The 15,930-nt window shown below is 31.3% G+C and overlaps 1 protein-coding gene across 11 annotated transcripts in view; it reads right to left on the bottom strand.

The window, feature by feature from the left end:
* Positions 1-15,930, bottom strand: part of LOC100162333 (potassium voltage-gated channel protein Shaker) — a 227,219-nt gene that overhangs the window by 27,864 nt on the left and 183,425 nt on the right. For all 11 annotated transcript variants that reach the window (XR_003839230.1, XM_029488648.1, XM_029488649.1 and 8 more), the window contains one exon: positions 11,099-11,258. Coding sequence is in view for 10 of the 11 variants with exons in the window: in XM_029488648.1 (XP_029344508.1) it covers positions 11,099-11,258 (160 nt within the window). In the remaining variant the exon portion in view is untranslated. The remainder of the gene's footprint in view (positions 1-11,098; positions 11,259-15,930) is intronic.

The raw sequence follows: 15,930 nt of genomic DNA on the forward strand, positions 1-15,930 counted from the left end.
AGACGAAGACAACATAGCGGGTGTGGAGTCCTCTTAACACTTTATTAAATTTAAAATTAACTTCCTGCTATATAATATATCTTAATTTCAAATTAGACAAAAAATATTAAAACTAGCAACTAGTGCAAAACAGCACAGTGGAAATTCGGAACGTTTAAGAGCATTAAAATGTAGGAGGCCCAAGCCTTGTTATTTATAATTTAATTGTCTACAGCGGGGGTCTCCAACCTTTTTTTTTACCGTGGGCCAAAATTGAGATAATATGCTTTGGCATCGGGGGCCAACATTTTTAGAGGAATAGATCGGTTAAGAAATTGAAGAATAGATAAGATTTATTCAGAATAATTAATGTTTGTTCATATACTTTTTTATTTTATAACGAGTTTTTCTATTATTAGTTAGTGTTAGTAATTACTTATTAGTATAATATAGGTATACATTTCTATTTTAAGCTGTTACGAATAACACCGAAAGAAAAAAACTAGTAAACTACTTTAATTTAATTAATTCAATAAATTAAAAACAATGAAAACTAAATGAAAATAATATAATAAATATATTATTTTCATAACATTAATTAGCTTGGCGGGCCAGTGAAAAATCTTTGGTGGGCTGTAGGTTGGAGACCTCTGGCCTACAGCAATAATAATATTATATATGTAGCACAGGAGCTTTGAGACGAATAGTGTATTTGAACGACTGATATTACGGTGTTATATTATTATATTATAATAATACCGTACGTACGAGGATATAGGTAGGGACGTTAATTGGTTTTAAAAATATATATTATACCTCTAACGTCTCACGCAAGAACTTTACTGTGCAAATATATTACGATAGGTACCTATAGTGTAATAATGGTGGTAGTTGTAGTGTTGTGGTAGTAGTAGGTATAAGCAGGTAGGTGTAGATACAGTGCTCCGAACGCGAAATAAGAGTATTTTATTATCGCGAGCAAAAACAACAAACGCATTACCAACGCACAGCCGTGTGATTAATTTCGAAAACGACTGCCGTTTCGCCGGCGCGTATCGCATAAAATCGCGCGGAAACACACACTTATACAACATAATATATTATATTAGCGTTTATTTCTGGTCGAGTTTGATAACCACCAACTACGCGGAGAATTATGTGCGCATTTTACGTGCCGGATTCCAGCTGTATGATATATTATTACGATATATTATATCGTAACCTAAACCAATCAAACTTCGTGCACTTTACGTGCGTGCGCCTCGTTGTTGTCGAGAACAATAATATTATAATATTATATTATGGATGTTACTATGTTAAAGATAATAATCATCGATAAAAACTAGAGCGTCTCGGTGAGAAAAGACTACGATATTATTATTACCATCATCATCATCATCATTATTATTATTATTATTATACTATCGTTATTGTTTTTATTTTGGATATTATTGTTGCGTGCATATAGGGTATAAACTCTATACTATGTATATGATTATAGATAGATACGGTTCAAACGATAATATAATAATATGATATGACAGTAATATTATATCTATTTTGTTATTAAAACTCACAAACCCGTCGTTAATGCGTCCTTCCCATTGCCTATAATATTAGTACTCTGGTTTATACACTGCAGTCATACATGTGATTAAGCAAAGGTGTGCTTTTGTATGCATATATGATATTGTACGTTTGCTCATCGTATAATATTATTGTAATGATTTACTGCAGCCGTACAAATATGATAAACAAAACTAAAACATTATTCAACGCGCGCAAAGAAGACGTTTTTATTTTTATTATACGTATTATTATAGAGAGTTTATTTTTCACTGTACGTTCCGAGAAATTTAATAGCAAATCGGAAAATTACACTCCAGGGACACATTTTAATAACACTTTGAAGGGGAACTCGTCCAAGATCTTGTTCGAATATATAATTGAAAATAAATTAAACTTCTTACATTAAATCTTAAACTTATAAAAAAGATTGGGTATGATTATTATTTTTCGTAGCCGTTTTTCTCATTTTTATTAAGCTTATTGTGATGGGTTAAGGGAAAATATATCATATTATATTATTATTATTATTAATATTATTATTTAGGTACGAATTACGATGATCATAAATAAAATAAATAGTTGGTACATTTACATTTTTTTTAATATTTATTTTGTTGATTTCCATTTTAGTGTTTTAATCATATAATATATTATATTATTTATGGTTATAATATTTTATTGCAAAGTCAACTATTTGTTTATAATTAGTAATAAATATTGTGATACTTCCAAATAAAAATGTAATTGATAAGTTGTTATTTTTTAATATAATGTATATTGTTTATGTAGATATAAACTTTTGTTGGACAATCATATTTTTTTAGAACATTTTAATAATTATAAAAGTTATTTTATTTCCCGAAATAATTGAATTCACTGTACATAAAATAAAATTAGAATTATATCCAAAGTAGGTTCCACGCATATTTTATGTTCTCTGGTTGATCATATGTTATTAACATCATAAAAATATGACAACGACTGGTATAATAATATAAAAAATATGTATGTAGAAAAAGTTTGAGAATTATTTTATAATCTGCATAATATATTAAGTACATTATAAAAATAATAAATGTATGTACGCATAAACAGTATTATAATCTATAATATCGTGTATAATATACTATTATTTATGATATAATATTGTTTATTCTATTACTCATTTTAGTGTTGTATTGATGATAGTTAATGAACTCAGAACTGTCAATATTAAAATAGCGAATAATAGAATGTGATTAATGATTATACAGTATGACAATACACTAATACAGTAATATTGTTCTAATAATTAGATATCAAAAATTAACAAAGTAACATTATAATGTATATTTGGTTCGATTTTGTGTCTATTGTTTTAGAAAACTATTTTGATGAAATATAACATTTTATTGTCATACCTAAAATCAAAAATTAATTTTACACAAATATATTTAAATATGCATAATATTATAATCATCTATCCGCATCGATATCACGGGGTCGTATTATATACGTACAATATATCAAATCCCGATGTAGGTTAATCTGATTCAACTGGTCAGATATACAGGTTTCAAACCGGTACTCAACAGAAGAACGCAGACATATATTATATTCCCGATGTTAATTAATAAGCGTGTTATACAATATTGGAGTGATTATGCGAATGTTATACGCAAGGGTGGGTAATTCGTCACACGAAAGGATGATGCGCATTATAAACCATTAGAGAATCATTAATTTGGACCCACCACAGCCGTCTAAAATAATAAATAACGTACATGACTCCATATATATAAATATATTATATATGACACCCAGTGCTCTATACAGAGTGTATTCTCTCCTGTACTTGCCGTCACACAAAAAAAAAAAACCAAAAATCTTCATTCTTCTCACCCATCATTCCTCTTCGTTGAGACTATTCTGCTAAAGGACTATATAATATTTTATATAATATATTACGATAATGTCGTCGTGAAAATAGTCGACATCGACATAGGAAAAATCGTCGGCAGGCGGTGCAAACGTCACAGTTGGTTCATGCGGTACTCGCTGCAAGAGATGGTATTTATATTATATTATATCAGTAGACAAAATCTCATTCTCTCTCGAAAAAAAACAAATATGTACAGCCGCATTCTTAGACATGGCTCAGGCCTTCGATGAAGTGTGGCACCAAGGCATCCTTTTCAAAATGAAATCCATCTTCCCGCCCTACTACTATCTATTATTCAAATCATACCTCGAAGACAGGAACTTTGTTGTACGCTCTGGTTCAGCCCTATCTGAAATAAATCCCATCCATGCTGGAGTTCCCCAAGGCGCCGTAGTAGATCCTCTTTTATTCAATCTATACATCTCCGACCAACCAACAACCAACCATACGATCACAGGTGACTTTGCCGATGACAAAACTAATTATGGCACTTAACTCAGACCCTGAAATAGCCTTCAACCACATTCAAGTCCATTTAAATCTTCTCCAAACCGGGTACAAAGATTGGGGAATAAAAATAAACGAATCAAAATCAGCCGACTGCACATTCACTCTAAGACCTAGAAACTGTCCTACCATAACCCTCAATAACCTACCCATTCCACCCACACAAAATGTCCGATATCTCGGACTCCACCTGGATCGTCGATTGACCTGGGCCCACCACATCCATACCAAACGTATTGGCGTGAATAACTGATCCCGTCAGCTACGTCTTCTCCTCACATCTAAACACATCAATCTGAACAACAAAATACTTATATATAAATTGCTACTAAAGCCCGTATGGTCATATGGTATACAACTTTGGGGTTCAGCCAAACCATCTAACATAAAAAAAAATTCAAATATTCCAATCTAAATGCCTTCGACAAATTATCAAAGCACCTTTTTACGTCTCAAACGATACACTCCATAAGGACCTGTCTATTCCAACAGTTCAACTCGGAGCCAAGACTCTGTATAAACGATTCCACTCAAATCTCTCCAACCACCGCAATCATCTAATCTCAAACTTATCCACCCTCAGCATTCCAGGTGACCCTGGTAGACGTTTAAAACGAAAATGGTGTCGGGACCTCCTGACTGAATAAAACCCATCCACAACTCCAAGAAGTCCCATCACTGGATGGATTCTTTGCTCAAGTCTTCAGTCCCTATTTATTAATCTATTACAACACTTACGCTTATTGTAAAAATAATATTATATTTACAGATTGTGTAATAAAACTAATTAAAAACAAAAACAAACACATATTATGTTTGTATGAAATTTATATTATTCTAAATGCTTAACTTTATTTTCAGTGCTTTAAAAATGCTCTCCGTAGTTGTGTATTCGCTAGGTGTACGTGAAAATAAATAAATAAAAAATAACGCACAAAGGTAAAACGATACGTAGGTGCTTATATTATGTATCTTAATAATTCTTAATGATATACGGTTAACAATATAATATATAGATTATGAATTATGGATAGAGTTGCAGTAAAAATAATCGACATATTATGAATGCGTAAATTGCATATAATATCACTATATTAATGTTAAGTATATTAATTACCTACTTTAAAATCGTTACGCCAAATGATGAACGAAACTCAAATTAAAAATATGTTTCACTTATGTTATAAAATGTTGTTATTAATATGTTATTATTGGTTTAGTATTTAAAATCGTAGTAAAAACTATATACGCGACAAGCCCTAAAACCTATGTATTTATAAAGAAGCTTTATATAATACTTTATATGGAGTAGGGAAGCTAAATCGTTTGCGGGTTGGGGAGGGCTAAGCTTCTATTATATGCACCCTAATCATCCCGAGTTCACCGTTCGAAAGGACATGAAATTCAGTCGTTAATATCCTAATAATAGAAGTGGGTACTATATTATGTATAATATATAAAAGTACTATCAGAACAAAGTGTTGGCAATAAGTTATGTTTGTCGACGCTTTTCTGCTGTTTATGCAAACGATGTACTTTCCGATTGATAATAATATGCAGTTAGTTTCTGGAAAAACGCGAAAATTATGACATTTTGCGATTTGTCGAATTCAACTAGTCAGACATGTAATAATATAAAGTCGACATCAAGTAGGTACTAGTTTCAGGAGTTATTTTCTATGGAACGTATTATTTTGGTGTATTATAGTTTGTTGGTGCCAAATAAGTTCAAGTTGATGTTCGTATTGTTTTCTATATTATCCGAGCGAAATTTATTTAAACATTTCCAATAATTAGATGTTTATTTTAACAACAACAAATAAATTAGATATAGAATATAATTTATTTGTTGTTATTTTTTTTTTCTAATTATAATTTTTAGTTTAGTTATTGATTTTTATAACAGCAAAAAAAATATCATGTAATAAGGTTGCAGTAAATCGTAAGTAAAAAATATGAAGTTTTACATTTTCTTACATAATATAATGACTTACAAAAAAAAAAAATTGTAATTAGCTAAATCTGAGTAAAACAAATAAAAAAATTCCATTAAAAAAAAAAAAAAAGTGACCCTAGAATACAGCGTACCTATGTAGGTATTTATACTTGTAATTAAAATATCAAATTATCAAACAAAACATGGACAAAATTATTAGGTACCTAATCAAATAAAGAAATCATAATAACATTTCGGTGGAATATCGAGTGACGACAAAGTTTGAGTTTCTAATGTTTCTATAACAATACAAAAAAATATATTATTGAAAGAATCGGGTATCCATCCAAAAATAGATGGAAAAAATCCAACCGTATGACCGGTGACAGAAAATATAAAAGTGTATATGAAATTGTGTTTTTACGAAAATTGAAAAAGAAAAGATAAATTTGCAAAACCATAATTATTAATGAAACATAACGAAACATTACATAATGTGTGAAAACAAAATATTATATTATACGCGCGGTTACAATTTTACGAAATCGATGCGGCCCAAATGTGATTTCGAATTTCAATTTATTGGGATTCATGCCAGTTTTATAACGAATACTAACTGTTTACGGACACGAGGCGATGTATTCGCATACAATAAAATAGTCAAGTCGATTCGAACGCGTACTATATTCGACCGCGCGTGTTTCGTCGTCGTCATATACCTACCTCCCTATTTTATTTTCCATCCGAGCGGGTTTACGAAATTTAGCGGTCCGTACGCGTTTTCCGAACATTAACTCGTAAAGCCGATACGCATATTATAATATTGTATAGACGCGCTTACTTGTGTTATAATATGTCATCGTATATGTAACGGCCGACTATAATAATATAACGACGGGCACGTGGCGTGATATCTATATACGTGCATTCGTGCGTACATCATCACATTATCGTATACTATTAGGAATCGCATTTAAAGTCTCGACTTTCATTACTATTTGCACTATGAGTTAGGTAATGCAATTGAAAAAAAAAGCGAAATAATTAATCTCAAAAATAAAAAAATAAAAAAAAATGAATTTTTAAATCCGATTATATAATATAAAAATATAATACTCGTATTATAGAAACTATAGAAACCCGAGCGCCATCAGAATATTATACTATTGTATTTTATTATGTGGTGAGGGGAGAACGTTTTTTAAGACAATTTGCGAGGGGACGAAATTGAAAAAAAGTAAGAAGGGATATTAACATATTATAATCTCCTCGTATCCCACCCCTGCAATAATACTTCGATCACCACGTACCCGATGACGCCGCGTATTTTTGTGGTATATCGTACATATTATATAATATTCTTCTAAAATTTTATCATAATATCGAGTGCGATTATGCTATGTACCTCTACAGAACATTCGCGTTTACTCATATATTATAAATTATAATATATTATAAATATCATATCGATTATATTATGGTTACGCCACGAATAACTGCAGCGTTTATATGACCATAAAAAGTGAATATTCTTAGGTACAATATAATATACGGGGTGATCCATTTGACTAAAGACACTCACTATTTCAGAAAACTCTATAATTTTTTATCGTTACGAATTAATTTTTTTTCTATTTTTTATTGTTACTGCTGTTTGTAAGTTCTTACTCCTATGTATAACAACATACATTTTTAAATTCATATTCCTAATCAGAATATTTTTCGGATTATTTTGATCTATAAAAATCAAACTTCGGACTAGTTGTTTCTTTATAATAGTATTTAAAGTTTAGATGAATGGATCTTAACTAAGTGGACAAATATTTTGAGGGGTACGCCTGCATCAATCCACCCCACTTAACAAACTCAAAATACTTATAACTTAAACTATTCGTTAAAAATGTAATTTTTATACATCGAAATTTATACTAAAATTAATATCTAAAAATTAGTGAAAATATAATTTTTGTTTTATAACTACTAAAAATGAATGAAAAATATTTTCAAAAAAGCTAATAGTTTTTTGTAATATAATAACGCGTCTTACGTTAAATTGATCACCCGGTATAAGTATATAAAATATATGATTAACGATAGGACTTTATATACGCGCGCGCGCTTCGAATTCCGCTCTCGAAACTTTTACCCGATTTTAGAGACTAATGAATGCGCACGAGAGCTCTTCACGTTCGACGAGAAACGGTGGCTGTGGTGGTTGGGGCAGAGGGAAATCGCCCTCGATTTAGGACGCCGTCTTATCCTCGCCTCACCCACCCGTAGCCACAGCTCGTCACCCATTGTACGACGAGCATTATATTACATAAAAGTTAAGTGCCCGCATACCTATATTTTGTATATAATAATATGATGCGTATAATATCATATGAAATATATCATATCGTCCTCTTGAACTTTGCCTGCAGCGTTTATCGTACAACGACCGCGAGTGGCAGTTCGCAGCGCCGCTCGACCATTTAGGGCATAACGACGTAAAATAATATAACAATCCCACGCGTGGATATTATCGTGCCCGCTGTATGCAATTTGATGTCCGACGCACTCGTCTGGGGGTTTTTTTTTATTATTATTTTCTTCCTGTCGATTAGCTAAACGATGGTCGTACCTTTATTATAGTACTACCTACGACTTTCTTAACCGCACAGACGGATATAACTATATTATATGCATATAGGTACTTGGTGATCGAGTGAAGTGCAAAATGAAAATATATTTCAAATAAACGTGGTTGGATTTCATATTTTGTAAACTTCTGAACGGCGTTTGACCACCACCCTATACAGATAAATGTCACACAAAAGCTTTTAATTCGACACTCGTGCTCTTTATTAAAATTTGTGGTATAGTCTTTTTTTTCTCTCGACGATATGGTACCACTAACCACACATAAAATAATCTTTGTTTAAATTGAATATAATATTAAAACGATGAACTATTAAATTATGTAAGTGTAAGTATAATATAATACAGGATATATCTATGTCGCTGAACGCATTGTTTTTTAGATGGTTACGTATAAATAAAATAAAACTAAAAAAAAAAAACATTTGTATTTTTATGAACATTTAAATTAAGTTAATAACTTAAGCACAAAGTTATACCAACAACATTTTTAATGGAATCCTATACTATGGATTCGTAATTACAAGTATACAATTACTTATATTGTTTTATATATTATAAATTCTGTATAAATTATACCGTAACTACTTATATATATAATTTTAAATTCATACTACCAGCGTAACAATTGTTCTTGCGTTTTCCTCTCGTTTAATCACCAAGACGACGGCTCTCCTATACATTTTTTTTAACTATACGACGGGTACTTGTAGAAAATAAAAATCCTCCACGATAATGCAAACTCAGTTACCGCAGCTATGGTGGTGCTACACAATTTTACGCGAGGAGCCCGTTTCGAGTGCACACTTAACGATATCAATCGATCGCAATTATTATATTATGTTTCACAGAAACGTGTGAATAAAAAAAAGATCATGATAAAAGAAAATCGTTTAAAAAGACCAATATCCGGTCTAGACGTTGGCGTGGCGGATATAGTATTACAAACAGGCGTTTCCTCGGCCACAAAATATCGAAACTCTCTACATCGGTGTCAATATAATATATTATACAAGTTTCGAATTAAATTTGACGGGTAATTGGTTCACCCTCTACACCCCGTCCCCTCCAGATTCCACCCCGGATCATCGCGTGCACATACGTAAGTATATGATAGTATATGCCCTCTTGTAATTTCGTCGTGTTGACAACATCGGCGGCCGACACCTCATCCGCAGCCCAGCCGGTCGATCACTATTCCCTCCGAAGTCATGTACCCCTAAACAAACCCTTCGGTGAGCACGCCTGCTGTGTAATTTCAATGTAAGTTATATGGACAGCGATATATTTATATATGTATAATATGACAATCGTTTCTCAATGACCACTCGGCGCCCGTCAATCCCGGACCGTTTTGCAAAGTCAACAGTGGCTGAAGCGCGCGCACGTTTAGACGAATTGTTAGATTAAAACATTACAGCGGCATCAGAAGAAATAAAATTTGTATAAACTAGTGTTATTAAAAATGTATACGTATATTATACCGGTTGATCCATTAAACGTAGGACACTCATTAGGTATTTCATAAACTATTAAGTTATTTTTTATTTTGTATTTAAGTATGGGTGATACCTACATCAATTAATTGAAAAATATTGCTTATTTAGTTTTATTGTGTATTAATGAATAAATATTTTTCGCTTATTTTTTGTTCTTTCTACCACAGCCATAGGTTTTAATGAGTAGACCAACCTTGTAATATTGCATGTGATCTAAATTGTATCAAACATTTTGTTCTTGGCAAATTATTATTATTATTATTAAAGTTTTCAAAAATATTTTTACATAATTTAAAGTAGTTAAAAAATATATTTTTTTACCATGGTTTTATTTTTTTCCATTTTAGTGGCAACACAAATTTTTAATTCTTTATTCCAAAAAAGAATATTTTTTGAAGTACTTCGATACATAAAAAATTAATTTTGGACAAGTAGCTGTTGTGCTTAAGTTTATGTATTTAAAATTATGATGAGCGGAGTAGAATGGTATCCCGCAAAATTAGCGGAATAACCACTACCCCGTTAATATAAGCTTTAAAAACTTTTTAAGTTATAACTAATAAACAACTTGTTCGAAATTTGAGTTTTATAAATAAAAATACTCCGAATACTATACTTCTTTGTAACATGAAATTTAAAATGTATGTTGTCATTCAATAGAATAAAAAACTTATAAAATGATAACGATAAAAATAGTAAAAATATAATGTATACAAAAATGTAGTTTTGTAGCGATTTAAAATTATGTGATAAAATATTTTCAAGGACGTAAGTTTTTTTTCGAAATAATGAGTGTCTTGTGTTAAATGGCTCACTCTGTATACACGTATATACTTTTGAAGATACTGACACTCAACATTCACAAACAGACACATAAAAGCGTATTATATACTTAATACAGAACTTGTCTTTGGCGTAGGTATATGACGTGCAGACGCATCAAACAAAATAACGTGTTAAGTAATATTACGCTATTTTTGGCAACATAATTATGTACATAACTATTTCCTATCAATAAATTATAATATAATGTGTTAGTTTACTCACGTTGATTGTAACTCTTTCGCAGAAGTCGTGGTCGTGCGGTATCGGTTCGAATGTCGCGCTCCCCGAACAGTGTTGAGGATGACCGTGTGTGAGGCCTGTGCCAAGATTTGCCCCTGGACCACAGCCGTCTTCGTCTTGGGTACTGAGTTTCGGCAGCGACCTAAACAACGTGTACAGAAAATTAATTTTTGACGAAACTACACGGTTTTTACTTTTTATCAATGTTCTAGAGTCAGCAACATTTTTGAAATAAAAATATACATTTTTCATGGGCTACAATTTGGATACACTCCTACCTTATTTTATTTCAAATAAACATGGCGTATAGTTATATCAAGTTTAATTTATTTAAGTTCTCAACTCTTAGGCCTGCCTATATTCTTCAATAAGGTATCACAATGAAACAACGTTTTAATCCACCGTTTCCAGTCTATACTACTATCTTAGCTCGTGGTTTTTATATAAATTATACCAGCCCATTTTATTCTACTGAATAAACTATTATTATTATTATTATTATTATTATTATTATTATTACACTTGTGAGCCAAATAAATCTACTGAGCGGGGGACGGAGTGGCCGAGCGGTCTAAGGCGTCGGTTGCGACGCAGCCGACGCCGGCTCGATTCTTCGTTCGCGGGCGGCATTTTTCTTCAGTCGAGTCACGGCGGCTGTTGAGAATTGCCGCCATCCCCCACCCGGGCATGGCAGATACCTACGGGTGCCCATTTGAAAATTCCGCCAAACACAAAAAACGTGTGTCCCCCCTACCGTCCCAAAAACCCACAATACCTACAGCTAATGACCTTAGTTGCCGGGCCTAAGACCAATAAAAAAAAAAAAATCTTCTGAGCGGGCTTTGGGTTGTTGCCGATCATACTGTTTTAGAGATTTTAACAAAATACTGTAATATTATGCTCGAATATATTTTATTAGGTTTGTATTCATATCTAGATATAAAATATTTGTATATTTTATGCTGCAGAGTACAGAATCTTACACATTTGTTTAAAAAAAAATAGTAGAGATTGCGTTAAGTATAGGTATACCTATTTTATTCTTACACAATCCCTACTGCCTAAGTTGGTAATCTATTATAATATTTAATAATAGACTTTGTAGACCGATAGTATGAAATAATTTCAAGTCGTCTACAACTTCACAAGCTAATAATTTTTTGCCCAATTTATTATATTACTCTAATATTATACAGTGCATAAAATATCAAAGTGTTGTTCGCTTTAGAGATAATTGTATATAGTACATAGTGTAAGTACATTATAAAATATAAATAGTAGGGACTAATTTATCGGTGTCTAACGATATTATTCGAGTATAAAAATCATCCGACTATAAGCGCGAGCGATAAACATGGACAAAATGTCTATATAAAAGTATATTAATATTAAACTCGCCAACCCATGTAAATTAATATGATATATATTGATATACAACTTATGAGTTACAAAAATGTCGTAAAAGATAATTAAAGACTAATATATAATTATAATTTATAGTCAAATCAATGTTTATTGAATCACTTCTCTTTGATGTCCTCTGAGTCGATACTACGACAACTACATCTTATTATTAATAATTTAGCATTATATTACCTACCTACCCAATATAATATAATATTTTATACACACAATTAAATGATACCGATATCGCGCAGAATTCACATCAGTATCGACTGATCTATCTGCATTTCGAGTTACCTTTGACAGGCGGAGCTAATAATTTAATAGCTATTACAATATTACATATTATATTAAATACATTGAAACATGATCTAATTATTATCATAAACTGGTCGACTTTGTTCAGTATAAAAATTGCTTAAAAAATTGTGTTAAAAATCATTTTACCGTTTATCCCGATCTCGATTACGTGAAAAACGTTTTCGGCTTTTCTACCGTATTATTAGTGTACATGGTATTATAATAATATATGGTATTAAATTATAAGTATATGTACTATGTATATAAAACAGTTTCGACTAGTGCGTTAGTTGTAAATATATAATATTATACGACGTATACATTGCAGCAGTACGTCTGGTCGTGAAGTAAAATAGGACGAAAAAAAACGGGAAATATTAAGTATAGCCATCGAGCTGTTGTTGTTATACTGTGGCGTGCTTTTGTCAGCCCAATTACTGAGCATAAAATAATAGTAATAATATAATAACAATATGCGGAAATCCGTTAAAAATGTGCGAAATCGACTGCGATCAGCGTTTCAAGGCTAGACGACGACGACGCGCAAAAATGGCTCTAGTGTGGCGAGAGGGGGTTGAGACTGCGAAAAGAAAGAGAAAATAATAATAATATATGTTTATACATTGGTAGGTAGAAACTTACTTACCTATATTGTTCTATTCACATGCGGTGCTAGTATCGGGGTTGTTAGGGGTTGGAAAAAAACAATTTACCAAGTGCGACTGCAGCAGCGATACGCGTACCCCTAATGTCTCTATTACGCGTAGTATATACAATATATATACCTATACGAGATCATAAATCATATAATATACACTCTCAGTGTAATAATGTCTCTGTTATATAAGTTTCCACGGCGATTGTTTTGGTAACCACTGCAGAACGTGGGTCGGGGGCACGACTGACGGTAACCGTGGTTACCGCTACAGACCAGACAGCGCGGCGACAAAACCCATAAACCACCACCACCGCCGCCACCACCACGACCCGACTGATTATCGAGACTATTTTCTGAGTTTTCTGGGTGTGTGTGTACGTAGTCTGTTACGACGACGAAGCAAATTGCTGCGTAACCGAAATAATAATAAAAAAAACCACCCTTCTCTTATTTACAATGAAAACAACGATGAAGACGGTGGAAGCTAGAGGGAGGGTGTTGGCAAAAAAACCCTAAAATTTGAACAGAATAGTATAAAGCTCCGGTAGCAGACGCACCCGAACACATGTATAACCACCACATAATATATATATAATGTTCTGCTTTTTTGTTGGAAATAGACTTCATTTTTGTATACATTTCGGTTTTTTTTTTGTTTTTGTTTTTTCGAAAAATTTCATACATGCTATAATTATATTGCGTTTGAGTCGACACGTTTGCAAAACGAAAATAGTATAACTTGTACCGTGCGATATTTTATATTGTTATGCGTTACGCGTAGTTATTATGTCATTATTATTGTGTTTGAGTTCGGGCTACTATAATAATAGATCGTAGTCGCTATTGTTAGTTTACCAGTATATTAAATATAGTATAATAAATAATACTACACGTTTGGGTAATAATGTTTTAACTATTATATTATTATGTTGTGTACAGTCGAAACCGTTTACACGAAACAATATTATTGCTGATATCATATAATGTCATAATCCGTTGATTTGTAGGAGTGCCGTGGTCTTATGAGCATTGCTGTGCAATATCATATAGTAGTAAAGTACATTTTACATACAGTAAAGTAAGTAAGTTCTACATTTTACACACAGTAAGTTCTTTATACAGTATTGCATGGAGATGGCTGATCAAGTAACCAAAACAGTTCTAAATACCACTATTAATGACATAGCGATGTCAAAACCTCTACATACAAATAAATTATTTAAATCCAGAAAAGCTAATGAAACTTTAATACCACCAATCAATGATTTAAACGTACAATAGAATGATGTCCAAAATATTTTACAAAACTTACCAAAAATAAACGCAGTATGCAATATAAAAATAGAAGCACTTACTAAGAACAAACTACCATTTTGAATGTGAGAAGTGTTTAATACCTATTATGTTTTTAGACTCTGAGCTGAGTGATTTAAACCATGTTGGTTTAAAATAAAATGTTTTTCATCATCCATTGGAATATTTAAATTTTAAAACCATCAGAATTTCAACTTTAGGGGTGATTTCTGGTAGTGAATTGGTTCTAATGTACTAATTAAGATTTTTTTGGGCCAAAAGTAACAACTTCAATTACCTACGTTAAAAATAACTGGGATAAACAATTAAAAATCATGGAAAACGGAATTTTGACTAAAATCCAGTTTTCATTAAAATTAAATTGGTTTTTTATTTTAACTCAAAAATTAATAAATGTAGAGACTTGAAATTTTAATCGAGTAGTCATTTTAGCATTTTCTAGAAATAATAAAGTTTTTAAATATTATATTAAGGGATTTATTGATATTTTTATTTTTATTTTAAATTGTTCATACCCAAATAAATACAAAACCACGATTTTTTTTTAAAGTGCTTATTGTTTAAACGTATACAAAATTACATATATATTATGTGCTATTTATTGTGTAGCCTGTAGGTAAAAATTTTTAAATTTAACACTTCATGTTTTTAAACTAAATTCAATATTCGTCATAAGTTGTATTACTGGTGGTTAAAAAAAAGTTAAGCGTGAAGCACCGTACATTTTTATGACCGACTGGAGTTAAAATGTATTGGGTATTCCAATGCATAGTAACAATTTATCCTCAAATAATTTTTGTAATTGTATTGCAATTCAAAAAATATCAATCAGAGGAACTTGAAACATTCCAATACTACTTAAAAGTAAATTATAATTTTACATACAACATTTATCTATTATTTATTATTCTGACTATAATTTTAAGCTTTTTTTAGGCATTTGAAATATTTTTTTGTTTAATTCGTTGATAAACATTTTTAAGCTCGTTTAAAAATTTGAAAACTATAAATATCAGATCACACATACATTTATCTTTGATCAGATTAAAAATGTGCAGGTAAGATATTCTTTGTAATTATTTTAAGTTAACATTTTGTCAAGAAACGTCAAAATCATGAAAATTTGAAAACTATTTTG

This window comes from Acyrthosiphon pisum, chromosome A1 (genome assembly GCF_005508785.2).
Source record: "Acyrthosiphon pisum isolate AL4f chromosome A1, pea_aphid_22Mar2018_4r6ur, whole genome shotgun sequence".
In the NCBI taxonomy this organism is placed as follows: Eukaryota; Metazoa; Arthropoda; class Insecta; order Hemiptera; family Aphididae; genus Acyrthosiphon; species Acyrthosiphon pisum.